At 45.9% G+C, this 14,921-nt stretch overlaps 1 protein-coding gene across 1 annotated transcript in view; it reads right to left on the bottom strand.

Annotated features, from left to right (window-relative positions):
* Positions 1-14,364, bottom strand: part of LOC120020646 (disabled homolog 1-like) — a 37,682-nt gene extending 23,318 nt beyond the window's left edge. Inside the window, exons 1-2 of the mRNA XM_038964353.1 lie at positions 14,274-14,364; positions 586-725 (exon numbers count right to left, since the gene is read on the bottom strand). Coding sequence (XP_038820281.1) covers positions 586-725; positions 14,274-14,364 — 231 coding nt within the window. The remainder of the gene's footprint in view (positions 1-585; positions 726-14,273) is intronic.
* Positions 14,365-14,921: the final 557 nt, after the last annotated feature.

Here is a 14,921-nt window from a genome sequence, read left to right as displayed (position 1 = left end):
CTCCAGAGTGGGAAACAAAGAGCGATCCGATGAATAGTGGAGAGAGGGGAGTCTATGGCTGTCGTCAATCCACAATCGGCTTCTCCATTTGGTGGATTAAGTCCTCAAGCTTTAGAGAGGCAGCTCGATAGAGACCCCTTCCCCTCCTCTATTCCATCCCTCCATCCCCCTCCTCTGCCTGTCTAGATAACAGCATGCCTGTATTGACATAAGAGCATTGACTGTAACTAGCAGTGACTGCTGGATATGGGAGTCATAGGCAGGTCACTGTTCAAATGTCACAGCGTGGATCTACAAGACTCCTGCTTGTTCTGTTATTGGACATGTGGAGCAACTCACACAACATCTGATATGAGAGGATCAGAGCAGGAGATGGATTTGCCTGTTGGCTGTGCGGGAATGCTACTATGTCTCCAGCATGGTTTAAATCGTCCAGAAGAGAAGTAATATAACTGGAAACAAACTGGTTGAATCAAGGCTGTTTCAATGTATTTTGTCATCGTATTGTGACGTGAATACCACCACCCTCTCCTAAGTTCAAGGCACTGTCCTCGTTATCAGACGCTCACGCGTGCGCACGCACACCTTGAGCTTCATCATGGAGTCCTGGCACAGCTTGTCCCCGCGCGCCGCTGTCACCTCATCAATCCCAATCAGCTTGGCCTTGTAGCGCACGCCATCACCACGGAAACGCTTAATCAGCCCCGCCTCACTGCGGTCCTGACCTGCAGAGGGAGAGAGATATACGGACAGGGCGAGAGAGAGGGGGGGGGCGGTACAGTGAGAGAGAGAGAGGGGGGGGCGTACAGAGAGAGAGGGAGAGAGAGAGAAGGACAGGGAGAGAGAGAGGGGGGGGTACAGAGAGAGGGAGGGGGGGTACAGAGATAGGGAGGGGGGGATACAGAGAGAGAGAGAGACAGAGAGAGGGGGGGTACAGAGAGAGAGAGAGGGGGGTACAGAGAGAGGGGGGGGGGTACAGAGAGAGGGAGAGCGAGTGAGAGAGGAGGAAGGAGAGAAATGATAAATTACAGGTACTGTAGCAGGGACATGTCAGTTCAACTGATTTTAGTAGCTCAGAGGTGTGTGTGTGTCTGTGTCTATGTCTGGGCATGTGAAGGTAGAGGGGTACTGTAGGTGGGAAAATACATATTTATGGAATATTAATATCAAATGTCTCAGGAGAAAACTAGAGCATCATCCTTCATCATCCTGTCTCCCTGACGAAGGCTATGACGCCGAAACACATCAGGGGCTTCTTAGAATCTGGTCTCCTGAACAACATGCCACAGCAACAAAGGACTTTTTATATCATGAAGAGGGTCTTGATCCTCCTTGTTTTCTGACTGAGTGAAAAAAAAGACATTTGAAATAGAAAAAATGAAATCTAACGACTAATATGCCAAAATCTAAATAGCCCACTGAACTGTAGGGCTAAACCAAATCAGATAACAACTTGACAACAGAACAATCCAGCACCACCTATCCCAGCAGGACATTCCGGGAGCTCGGGAGTGGGCTGACGGGGAGGCAGGGGGTCAGAAGGTGGTCACTGCACCCCCCCCCCCCCCTGTTCCCATGGGAGCTGTTGGCTGGTGATAAACAGCATGAAAGGCTGCTATTGAGAGGAATCATCTCGGTCCAGCGCACGCCCACAATCCCATAAGCCCCCTATGGGTGATAGATGGATGGGAAAAGAGGAGGGAGAGGGGGAGAGAGAGGCAGAGGGGGAGAGAGAGGCAGAGGGGGAGAGAGAGGCAGAGGGGGAGAGAGAGAGTGAGGTGTGGGAGATGGAGGAAATATAGCGACAGGCTCTTTTGGTACACACACAAATGTATATGTGGACACCCCTTGAAATTAGTAGATTCGGCTATTTCAGCCACACCCGTTGCTGACAGGTGTATAAAATCGAGCACACAGCCATGCAATCTCCATAGACAAACATTGGCAGTAGAATGGCCTTACTGAAGAGCTCAGTGACTTTCAAAAAAGAGCTCAGTCATTTCCTCAAATTTCGGCCCTGCTAGAGCTGCCCCAGTCAACTGTAAGTGCTGTTATTGTGAAGTGGAAACCTCTTGGAGCAACAACGGCTCATCCATAAAGTGGTAGGCCACACAAGCTCACAGAATGGGACCGCCGAGTGCTGAACCGCGTAGTGCATAAAAATCATCTGTCCTCGGTTGCAACACTCACTACCGAGTTCCAAACTGTTTCTGTAAGAAACGTCAGCACAAGAACTGCTCGTCGGGAGCTTCATGAAATGGGTTTCCATGGCTGAGCAGCCACACACAAGCCTAAGATCACCATGCGCAATGCCAAGCGTCGGCTGGAGTGATGTAAAGCTCGCTGCCATTGGACTCTGGAGCAGTGGAAATGCATTCTCTGGAGTGATGAATCACGTTTCACCATCTGGCAGTCTGACGGACGAATCTGGGTTTGGCGGATGCCAGGAGACCGCTACCTGGCCCAATGCACAGTACCAACTGCAAAGTTTGGTGGAGGAGGAATAATGGTCTGGGGCTGTTTTCCATGATTCGGGCTAGGCTCCTTAGTTCCAGTGAAGGGAAATCTAGACAATTCTGTGCTTCCAACTTTGTGTCAACAGTTTGAGGAAGGCCCTTTCCTGTTTCAGCATGACAATGCCCCCATGCACATAGCGAGGTCCATACAGAAATGGTTTGTCGAGATCGGTGTGGAAGAACTTGACTGGCATGCACAGAGCCCTGACCTCAACCCCATCGAACACCTTTGGGATGAATTGGAACGCAGACTGGGAGCCAGGCCTAATCACCCAACATCAGTGCCCGACCTCACTAATACTCTTGTGGCTGAATGAAAGCAAGTCCCCGCAGCAATGTTCCAACATCTGGTGTAAAGCCTTCCCAGAAGAGTGGAGGCTGTTATAGCAGCAAAGGGGGGACCAACTCCATATTAATGCCCGTGACTTTGGAATGAGATGTTCGACGAGCAGTTTTGGTCATGTAGTGTACGTCCGGTCTCTCTGTCGGTCTCTCCTGTCATCATCCTCCCCCACCTAACGCCTCAACACCGAAACGTTTCTCATTTTGTCTTCCTCTCCGCGTTTTGATTATGTTGGCCCAAACCATCCACTTGTCTGTGTCTGTGAGTAACCTGTCTCTACATAACCTGTAGGTGGTTTGTCAGTGTTAACCTTTACCGAACCTCAACCCCGTATCCGGGATCACCCCCCACCCCCCACACACTGATTAGCATAGCTAGCATAGCTTCACAAGTAGATAGTAGCATCTAAATATCATTAAATCACAAGTCCAAGACACCAGATGAAAGATACAGATCTTGTGAATAAAGCCACCATTTCAGATTTTTAAAATGTTTTACAGGGAAGACAAAATATGTAAATCTATTAGCTAAACACGTTAGCAAAATACACCACTATTCTAACTCCATCAGTTTCTTACTCCTTCAGGTGCTATCACCAATTCGGCTCAACTAAGATATTGATAGCCAATAACCTATAAAAAAAACCATCAGATGACAGTCTGATAACATATTCATGGTATAGGATAGTTTTTGTTAGAAAAAAGTGCATATTTCAGGTAGAAATCACAGTTTACAATTGCACCGACCATCACAAATCGACTAGAATTACTAGATAGAGCAACGTGTATGACCAATTTACTCATCATAAAACATTTCATAAAAATAGACAAAGCATAGCAATGGAAAGACCCAGTTCTTGTGATTTCAGACCATATTTCAGATTTTCTAAGCGTTTTTCAGCGAAAACACAATAAATCGATAAGTTAGCATACTACATGTGCAAACGTTACCAGAGCATCGATTCCAGCCAAAGAGCGCTATAACGTCAACATCGCCAAAAGATATTAATTTTTTCACTAACCTTCTCAGAATTCTTCCGATGACACTCCTGTAACATCATTTTACAACATACATATACAGTTTGTTCGAAAAGGTGCATATTTAGCCATACAAAACCGTGGTTACACAATAAAAATACTAGGAAATCAAGCCTCAATATGTCTGACGTCATCTATCAGAGTGATCTAGTTTAATTGAAAGCTAATCATATACTTGACTAAAAAATACAGGGTTGACAGGAATCGAAAGACAAATTAGTTCTTAATGCAACCGCTGATTTACATTTGTAAAATTATCCTTACTTTTCAATACAGGGTTCGCCAAGTGAAGCTACACCAAACAAAATGGCGAAATATGCGTTTAAAATATTTCGACAGAACAACAATTTATCATATTAAATATTGCTTACTATGAGCTGTTCTTCCATCATATTCTTGGGCAATGTATCCTTTCTATGTTATAAACGTCTTTTGGTCGATAGATGTCCTCTGTCCTTCGAAATATCCACTAACGATCGAACGGGACCCAAAAACGTGTCCAAAGTTTCAGAGTGCACAACAAAGAAATTCCTCAAAATCGCACTAAACGGATATAATTTCCTATAAAACGGTTTAAATTAACTACCTTATGATGTTTCTAAGTCCTATATCGAATTAAATTACAGACGGATACATTTCAAGTTGATAACCGAGCCTGTGAAAATGGCGTCCGGAGGTCCCTTCCTGCGTAAGGGCGAGCGTCGAAAGGGGGGCTACTCTCACTCCTTGGTCTTTTATAACCTCTGAGAGCTACGGAGAAGGCCCATTCCACTTCTCATTGGTTACTGACATCCAGGGGAAGGCGGGTGCAGTTCGTGTCGTTCCATAGGATAGACAGAGACCTTAAAAACTGATCTGAAACCAGAGCTTCGCTCTCAGACCTTTCACTGTCTGTCATGGATTTCGCTGTAGAAAGAGTTCTGGGTCACCCACAGACATCATTCCAACTTTGTATGAAACTAGAAAGTGTTTTCTTTCCAATAGAATTAATAATATGCATATTGTACGAGCAAGAATTGAGTACTAGGCAGTTTAATTTGGAGACGACAAAATGCTAATTCGGAACAGCACCCCCTGTAGTCGCAAGAAGTAGTCGCATCTGTCGCTGCTGACACACACACGCGCACACACACCGCTGACACACAGGGATAGTGGTATTTCAAATCAAGGTCGACGGCACCTTGGAGAGTTTAGACTATTTCAGGCCCCGCTTTGCCTCACTATTATAGGTCAAGGGACTATACAGTACATCACATCAGATAGCAGGGCATTTTAAACAGGTTGCATGGCTAAGGTCTGTGCAACCGAAGCAGGACAGCCTATACTATCTCTAACAAAAAAACGTCAAGCTGCACACTAAGACCATATTACACCAAATGAGCTCATCCCACCGCTGAAAACATATGCCATATCTTACAGAAATGTAATTTGATTTTCCCCTCCTCTCGCTGAATATTTCAGTGAAATAGTATGTCAGTGTTTATATTCCCCGGGGAAGTAGAAATAAAAATAGGATGAGAAAAAAGGTCAAATGTAATGGCCCCTGCAAATGAAGGTGGAGTGCCTTTCGTCATCTTGGAGACGGCCCGGCTCATAGTAATACCTGGAACGGAATTCATGGAATGGTATCGACCACATCAAACACATGGTTTCCATGTGAATGATAGAATCCCATTCACTCCATTCCAGCCATTATTATGAGCCGTCCCCTCAGCAGCCTCCCGTGATGCACAGTCGCTCACTAATTCATGAGGGCTCAACTCTCTAAAGGGGGGAGAGGGCTTGAGGATGCTTAAGTCATTAAACTCTCCAAGTAGGTGAATGTCACATCTAATTCTTGTTTCTCTGCTAGAGGATAGGCCTAGAGAATGAGGCTCATATAGTCACTGAGCGTTGGAGACCGGTCTAGTGCGTTATCAGCTGGCATGCACGATCTATAACTACAAGGGAGAAACCACATAACACACTTTTTTTTGTGCTGTTCATTTGAAAGCTCATCCCTTCCCTATATTCGTTCTTCACAAAATGTATTTTGACTGTACCATATCGTCACCTCAAATCTATTCACATTTCCCACACTGCGTGTCATGTTGAATTGGTATTATAGCGTGCATCTTGATGTCTTCCATCATACACTTTAACATACTGAATGCTGCATCATAAAACAGCATCATAAAGTGCATCATATCATCTATCATCAAGTCTATATTGTACTACTACAGTACTGTATCATCCCCCCCCCCCCCCCCCCCCCCCCCCCATCTGTGTCCCCTAAGCAGATTGCTGCTCTACACTGTACTCTATGCCAACTGTGTAATCACAATTGACGAGACATTTTGTAGATTTATGCAAAGATCCACAAAAACCCCAAGCAGGCCTCGCTGCACAGGAAACGCTAGCATTGCCAGAGTCTCTAGATACAGCATGGTAACCCCTGCAGAACCTCAGGGTTCACATCACGGTGAGCGCACTACAATAGACTTGAGAACCAACCGCTGCAGGGAATGAGGATGTTGATTGCATGATGTTTCCAGCTTTGGGAAGAAGCACGGTATGACTCACACCCTCTTGGCTCCTGGAAGAGTTTACAAAAAGGTTGAGCAAGTCCCTACTCCCTATTCTGTATTTTTTTGAAGTCTCAGAGTCAAACTTTGCAGAGTAGCTTGCTAGGCTAGCCACATGAAAGTATAGCAGGCACTGCCAGAACCCTGTTTTTGTAATAGTGGAACTGTAAACATAAGTTTCTGGAGCAATTCAGACTAAAGCACTCCAGTTACCCACCTGAGACGAAAATACCTCAACCTACTGAGAGGACGATTACCGCTAGCCCTGCTCCATAGCGGTTCGGACGTAGAGTCAGTGGACTAGCTAGCTGTGAGAAGATAGTGGCTGCGTCCTCCCCCCCCCCCCCCCCCCTCCCCGCCTCAGTAAAATGGGGACGAGGAAAGGACAGATGGCATGATGGCACCAGATGGAGAGTCATAAGTGGCCCTCCAGATACGAGACATTGGCAACAGGAACTTTGGTTCGGGAGCCCAGCACCTAAGGAAGCTTAACCTTTGAACTTTACAGAGGCTGTTACCCATCTACAGTATCTATGCATCGGTGTCTATTTATAATATGAATGTATACATGTGCAATATGAATGTATGCATTGCTACAATCTGTTTTTATGTATGTATGCATCCATACATGCAGCCATTCATCCATCCATCTGTCGTCTGTCTGTTTTTCGTCTGTCTGTTCATTCATAACTCAGCTTTAGACAGTCTTACAGAATGTTCTCCTGTCATGTCTCTGCTTCTAGTCCTCTGAGGCTGGGTGTGAAGGCCTGTCTAGAGTAGATTAGGGCAAATCTGCCTGCACCATCTGCCACCCCTTCCCTTTACCTTCCCTTCCTTTCCATCCCCTGCGTGTGTGGATGAAGTAACATTCACAAGCCTCATCCCACACGTCACACACACACGTTTACTAAACTATATACACACATTCCCTGACCCAATGCACACAGACTTGGAATAAGAATACAACATTAGGGCAGAGTCCCGATTCTCCACCCTTCTCCCACTTGCACACTTTCTCGCATAGATCTAACAATGGTGGAAACTCACCCCAGCCAATGCTTCCACGTATGCTTTTAAATCCACGAGGGCGGAGTGCGCAGGTGCACACCTCTGGAGAAGGGTGGAGAATGGAGACGTAGCCTGGGTCTACACTGTGTAGCAGTGAACACACTGCAGACGAGACGGCGGGGTGCCTCTTGAATGAATCGCTAAACCAATTAGTGAGTTAGCGAAGGGTATTTTGCACATCATCAATGCGGTGGGTAGTACACTGATCACGTTAGTTACACAAACGTATTGATGTGCTTTAGCTGGGTAGTCATGGTCAAATGACTCTTCAGCAGGGGGCAAATGACAGAATCATTACGGCGATGATTACAACAGTATGATCATGTGCCCCCCAATTTGATACTCTTTCAAGATAAATATATAGAATATAGATGATATTCTTGACAGGATGAATCTGGGTTTGGCGGATACCAGGAGAACGCTACCTTCCCCAATGATAGTGCCAACTGTAACGTTTGGTTGAGGAGGAATAATGGTCTGAGGCTGTTTTTCATGATTTGGACTACGCCCCTTAGTTCCAGTGACGGGAAATCTTAACGCTACAGCATACAATGACATTCTAGACGATTCTGTGCTTCCAACTTTTTGGGGAAGGCCCTTTCCTGTCTCAGCATTACAATGCACCCGTGCACAAAGCGAGGTCCATACAGAAATGGTTTGTTGAGATCGGTGTGGAAGAACTTGACTGGCCTGCACAGAGCCCTGACCTCAACCCCATCGAACACCTTTGGGATGAATTGGAACACCGACTGCGAGCCAGGCCTAATCGCCCAACATTAGTGCCCGACCTCACTAATGCTCTTGTGGCTGAATGGAAGCAAGTCCTTGCAGCAATGTTCCAACATCTTCCCAGAAGAATGGAGGCTGTTATAGCAGCAAACGGGGGACCAGCTCCATATTAATGCCCGTGATTTTGGAATGAGGTGTTCGACGAGCAGATGTCCACATACTTTTGGACATGCAGTGCATATTGAATTTGAGTGCCTCTCAAAACCAAATGTCAGACACCTCTGAGTAGCCGGCGATGGCAGAGTCAGACTTCTGATGATAAATTGGTTAACACGAGGGAGTTTGAGGTGGAACCATTACCTAACTGGGATTGGAAATAGAAGATACATCGGAGCTGAAATGCATGCGACCATAATGGTATTTCATTTCTAGGACATCTCAACCCTGCCAGGTCAATACACATGAGAGAGGTTACTGGCTGTAGATTTATGCTTTTTCTTTTTCAAGTGACTCATTTTTTGTTGTTGCACAGATTACAGTTGGCGAGCAACTGTTGCTATGGAGATTGAGTGAAGTGATTCCATCGATGGGCAGAGGGGAGGCTTGCTTTTACCATCACAGGCAAACACATACGCACACTGCAGTAAGGGTTAGATTTGTTTAATGTCTGGTCTGGCTATAGAGAACACCAGAGATCGAAATCCCTCAAAACTTAAAGGCTCAAATCTAAAAGGCTAAAAGGATTTGTCCTCTATTGTGCGTAGGTTGTACCTCTTTTCATTCTTAAATATTATGACTTCTTTATTTTTTAACAACGAAAATCATTGGGAGAAATTACAGGAAAGCACAATGAGAGAAATAACCAAATTGCCACTGAAAACACACTTACATTAACCTTCTCTATAACCACCTAGACAAACAAACGCAGGCTTTGTCTTAAACTCTGCCATCCATCCATCCATCTAGGCCCTGCAAATACACCTTGAGAGGGTCCGTCACCCAACCCCAGTGAGTCACCTCTCGGAGCCCAGCGCTGTCTGACAGTGTGTATCAATCTCCATGCTAACCTCATTTGCATTTCTATGAATCTAAATGGCATATCCAGTGAAAGCTACAACAGCCCTGCAGCAGCAGCACAGCTGATTAACATGCTAAAGCCTGCGCTGATAGCCTGCTCTGATAGCCTCTCCAGTCTCTCTCCGCCAATGGCCCTGTGCATCGCATGACCACGTGCGTAATAGACCTTCTCGCTCCCCTCATCCACTTAACTCAACTCCTCCAGCCCGGCCATTTATCTGGTGTGATCCGACGGACGGACCCAGTGAAACGGCCACAGAGGACCTGGCCCCAGAACCCTGCTGCTGACGCCTCTGTTCTAAGAGAAAGCAGATTTACTGTACCGCTGGAGTGGCTTTATTTATGGCCGCAGAGATGGGAGGGAGAGAAGGAGACGGACAGAGAGAGATGAGCCATTTCTCTTACTTTCTTTCTCTCCTTCTGTACCTCATTTGCTCTCTCTCACTCCTTCTCTCCCTCTACTCTCTCTTTACTCTCCCTCTCAGCCAATTCAATCCCATTTCAATCTCACTGTGATTTTTCCGAGGCTGCCTTGTCCTATTACATCACTTATGCTGTTGATCAAAGCGACAGGGTGTGCGTTCCCCCGTCCATGACACCTACATCATGACACTACCAGCCCCCAGAGGCTCCAGCCAATAGCTGCTCTAGACCTGCTGCATCTGGATGAATCCCTGGGTGGAGCAGCACAACTCTCTGTGTCTCTCTGTGTCTCTCTGTGTCTCTCTGTGTCTCTCTCTCTCTCTGTGTCTCTCTGTGTCTCTCTCTCTCTCTGTGTGTCTCTCTCTCTCTCTCTCTCTCTCAATTCAATTCAATTCAATTCAATTCAATTCAATTCAATTTGCTTTATTGGCATGACGTAACAATGTACATATTGCCAAAGCTTATTTACAATATAAAAATGAGAATCAAAATGGTCAACGGGACAACAGTAACAACAATAACCAAGGGTCAAAATAACCATACATTCAACAATAACAATAAGCATACAGTAGAGTACATGTGCAGGTTGATTGGTCTGTCAGACACTGTCCCTCAACTTATGGCAGGCAGCAATGTAGTGCGCTGCCAACCCACAGCTCTCTGCGTCCTCCCCCAACAGGACGGGTAGCCTATCCTCATCAGAGAGGTCTTTGAAACCTTGAATAAGGGTTTCAAATTTGGGGAAATGACACTCTCTAATTGTTTTATATTTTTGACATTTTGTCAGGAAATGCAGCTCCGTCTCAGGTTCTGCTGTTGTGCAGTGGTTGCACAGCCTTTCCTCTACAGGGAGCCATGTTTTCCTGTGTCTACCATTCTCAATGGCAAGGCTGTGCTCACTGAGCCTGTTTTTCTAAGGTTTTGATCAGTAACCATGGTCAAATATTTAGCCACGGTGTACTGTCGATTTAGGGCCAGATAGCACTGCATTTTGCTTTGTGTTTGTGCTTGTGTTTCCCAATAAACAATGTCGTTTTGTTTTGACTGTGTTGTAATTTGGTTTATTCTGATTGATTGGATGTTCTGGTCCTGAGGCTTCAGTGTATTAGTAGAACAGGTTTGTGAACTCCCCAGGACCAGCTGGATGAGGGGACTCTTTTCTTTGCTCAGCTCTTGGCATTGCAGGGCTTGGTAATGATATGAGAGGGGGTCACTGTATTTTAGATGTTTCCAAAACTTAATTGCTCTTTTTTGAGTTTTTATTATTAGTGGATATTGGCCTAATTCTGCCCTGCATGCATTGTTTGTAGTTTTCCTCTGGACATGTAGGAGAATCTTACAGAACTCTGCATGCAGGGTTTCAATGGTGTGTTTGTCCCATTTGATGAAATCTTGTTTTGCAAGTGGACCCCACACCTCGCTGCCATAAAGTGCAATTGGTTCAATGACATATTCAATTAGTTTTAGCCAAATTTTAATAGGTATTTCAATTTGAATTAGCTTTTTAATGGTGTAGAATGCCCTGCGTGCTTTCTCAGTTCATTCACTGCCTCATTAAGGTGTCCAGTTGAGCTTATTTTTAAACCTAAGTAATTGTAGTGTGTACAGTACTCTATATATTTTGTACATATTGAGAACTTTGGTCTAATTCCCTGAGATCTGGATCTTCTCTGGAAAATCATTATTTTAGTCTTTTGGGGGTTTACTGCCAGGGCCCAGGTCTGGCAGTACTGCTCTAGCAGGTCCAGGCTCTGCTGTAGGCCATGTGCTGTGGGTGACAGCAGGCATCTGCGAAGAGTAGACATTTAACTTCTGAATTGTGGAGACTAACATCAGGGGCTGAGAATTTTTCTAGAATAGTGGCCAATTCCCTAATACAAATATTGAAGAGCGCAGGGCTCAAATTGCAACCCTGGCGAAGGCCCCGCCCTGGTTAAAGAATTCTGTTATTTTCTTACCAATTTTAATGCTGCACGTATTGCCAGTATACATTGATTTAATTATGTCATATGTTTTACCAGCTACACCACTTTCAATAACTTTGTAGAACAGTCCTGTATGCCAAATAGAATCAAATGCTTTTTGGAAGTCGATAAAGCAAGCATATATTTTGGTATTATTTTGGTTGACATTTTTATCTATCAGGGTGTGTAGGGTGTAAATATGATCAATTGTGCGATGTTTTTGGTATAAATCCAATTTGGCTTTTACCTAAGACATTGTGCTTATTAAGGAAGTTTAGAACTCTTACATTGATAATACTACAGAAAACCTTCCCTCTCTCTCTCTCTCTCTCTATCTCCCTCTGTGTCTGTCGCTGTCTCACTCTCTCTGGCTGTCTCTCTATTTCTCTCTGTGTCTGTCGCTGTCTCTCTCTCTCTCTCTCTCTTTCTCTCTCTCTCTCTCTGTGTCTGTCGCTGTCTCTCTCTCTCTCTGTCTCTCTCTCTCTCTCTCTCTGTGTCTGTTGCTGTCTCTCTCTCTCTCTCTGTGTCTGTCGCTGTCTCACTCTCTCTGGCTGTCTCTCTCTGTCTTTCTGTGTCTGTCGCTGTCTATTTCTCTCTCTGTGTCTGTCGCTGGCTCTCTCGCTCTCTGTCTCTCTCTCTCTCTCTCTGTCTGTCGCTGTCTCACTCTCTCTGGCTGTCTCTCTCTCTCTCTCTGGCTCTCTCTATCTCTCCCTCTGTGTCTGTCGCTGTCTCACTCTCTCTGGCTGTCTCTCTATTTCTCTCTGTGTCTGTCGCTGTCTCTCTCTCTCTCTCTCTCTTTCTCTCTCTCTCTCTCTGTGTCTGTCGCTGTCTCTCTCTCTCTCTGTCTCTCTCTCTCTCTCTGTGTCTGTTGCTGTCTCTCTCTCTCTCTCTGTGTCTGTCGCTGTCTCACTCTCTCTGGCTGTCTCTCTCTGTCTTTCTGTGTCTGTCGCTGTCTATTTCTCTCTCTGTGTCTGTCGCTGGCTCTCTCGCTCTCTGTCTCTCTCTCTCTCTCTCTGTCTGTCGCTGTCTCACTCTCTCTGGCTGTCTCTCTCTCTCTCTCTGGCTCTCTCTATCTCTCTCTCTGTGTCTGTCGCTGTCTCACTAGGGCTGTCTCTCTCTCTCTCTCTCTCTCTCTCTGTCTCTGTCTCTCTGTGTCTGTCGCTCTCTCTCTCTCTGTGTCTGTCGCTGTCTCTCTCTCTCTCTCTTTCTGTGTCTGTCGCTGTCTCACTCTCTCTGGCTGTCTCTGTCTCTCTCTCTCTGTGTCTGTCGCTGTCTCACTCTCTCTGGCTGTCTCTCTCTCTCTCTCTGGCTCTCTCTATCTCTCTCTCTGTCTGTCGCTGTCTCACTCTAGGGCTCTCTCTCTCTCTCTCTCTCTCTCTCTCTCTCTCTCTCTCTCTCTCTCTCTCTCTCTCTCTCTCTCTCTCTCTCTCTCTCTCTCTCTCTCTCTCTCTCTCTCTCTCTCTCTCTCTCTCTCTCTCTCTCTCTCTCTCTCTCTCTCTCTCTCTCTCTCTCTCTCTCTCTCTCTGGCTGTCTCTCTCTCTCTGGCTGTCTCTCTCTCTCTGGCTGTCTCTCTCTCTCTGGCTGTCTCTCTCTCTCTGGCTGTCTCTCTCTCTCTCCCCCCTCTCTCTGTGTCTGTCGCTCTGTCTCTATCTCTCTTTCTCTGTCTCTCCCTTCCTCTATGTGTCTCTCTGTCTCGCTTTCTCGCTCACATTCTCTCTCTGTCTATTTCTCTCTCTCTCTTCTATCTCTCTCCCTCTCTCTGGCTGTCTCTCTCTCTCTCTCTCTCTCTCACACCCTCTCTCTGTGTCTGTCTCTCTCCCTTCCTCTATGTATCTCTATGTCTCTCTTTCTCTCTCACATTCTCTCTCTGTCTATTTCTGTCTCTCTCTCTCTCTCCTCGCTCTCTCCCAATCTCACTCTGGCTGTCTCTCTCACTCTGTCTCTCTTTGTCTCTCGTCTTCTCTGTGACTGAAGGCTGACTGAAGGTTTCTCTGTGGGGGAATGATATTTATGATATTTAATAGTATTTATTGGGCCATTGTGTAACAATTGATTGAAATAACTTTTCATTAGATAACAAGTTGTAGGTTTTGATGGAGGTAGTTGATTTGCGTCAAGTATTTAATGTTTTGAGAGTATTAATGCATTTTGACCAACGTGTTTCAGTTTGAGGCAAGGTGTTCATTGTTTTGAAAAGGTGAATTCCGTTTGGACAAATGTGCTCAAGCAATGGAGAAAAACTGCAATACAGACAGAAGCTTGTCTCTGGTTGCTGCCAAACATACAAGCGTCTATCTTTTCATTTCGTCTAGAAATGTGTGTGTGGGTGATTGGGATGTGGTGTGTATTCTGTGAGAATACAGTGTACTTTGTGTGGGTTGGTGAAATGTGTAACACATGTACAGTACCCTGTGTATGTTCCAGTTTGTTGTGATGATGGGTTAGAATTGTATCAAATAGAATAACTGTATTTGTTTGTTCACATGAACGGAGGCGTTTGCATAGCATATATTACATCCAAGCAGTTCTGTGTTTGTATCTAGAATGTTTACCTTTAGTCCTCCTGGACTCCCGTCTCAGAGTGCTGGTTTTGACACCTGCTTGGAGCTCCGAGCTGGCTGACTCTCCTCCGGCTGATGACATCCTCCTGGGTCCTTCCTGTCCTCAGTCCTCCTCACAGCAGATCCACCATGGGGTTATCACTCCTCTGCTACCTCCTATGGACTAGTCTCCTATCCCCCTACTCCAGGTCTAGGATGGAGCACACTATCCCTATACCGCCTATGGACTAGTCCCCTATCCCCTAATCCAGGATGGTTATCACACCCCCCCTACCTCCTATGGACTGGCCCACTACCTCACTGCCCCCTACCCACTGTCCCCTACTCCAAGTCTAAGATGGAGCCCACTATTCCCTATACTCCAAGTCTAAGATGGAGCCCACTATTCCCTATACTCCAGGTCTAGGACGGAGCCCACTATTCCCTATACTCCAGGTCTAGGACGGAGCCCACTATTCCCTATACTCCAGGTCTAGGACGGAGCCCACTATTCCCTATACTCCAGGTCTAGGACGGAGCCCACTATTCCCTATACTCCAAGTCTAAGATGGAGCCCACTATTCCCTATACCCCAAGTCTAAGATGGAGCACACTATTCCCTATACTCCAGGTCTAGGACGGAGCCCACTATTCCCTATA

Source organism: Salvelinus namaycush, chromosome 25 (genome assembly GCF_016432855.1).
Source record: "Salvelinus namaycush isolate Seneca chromosome 25, SaNama_1.0, whole genome shotgun sequence".
NCBI classification, from domain to species: Eukaryota; Metazoa; Chordata; class Actinopteri; order Salmoniformes; family Salmonidae; genus Salvelinus; species Salvelinus namaycush.
Note: the sequence above shows the minus strand (reverse complement) of the source record. Positions and strands in the feature narration are given on the sequence as shown.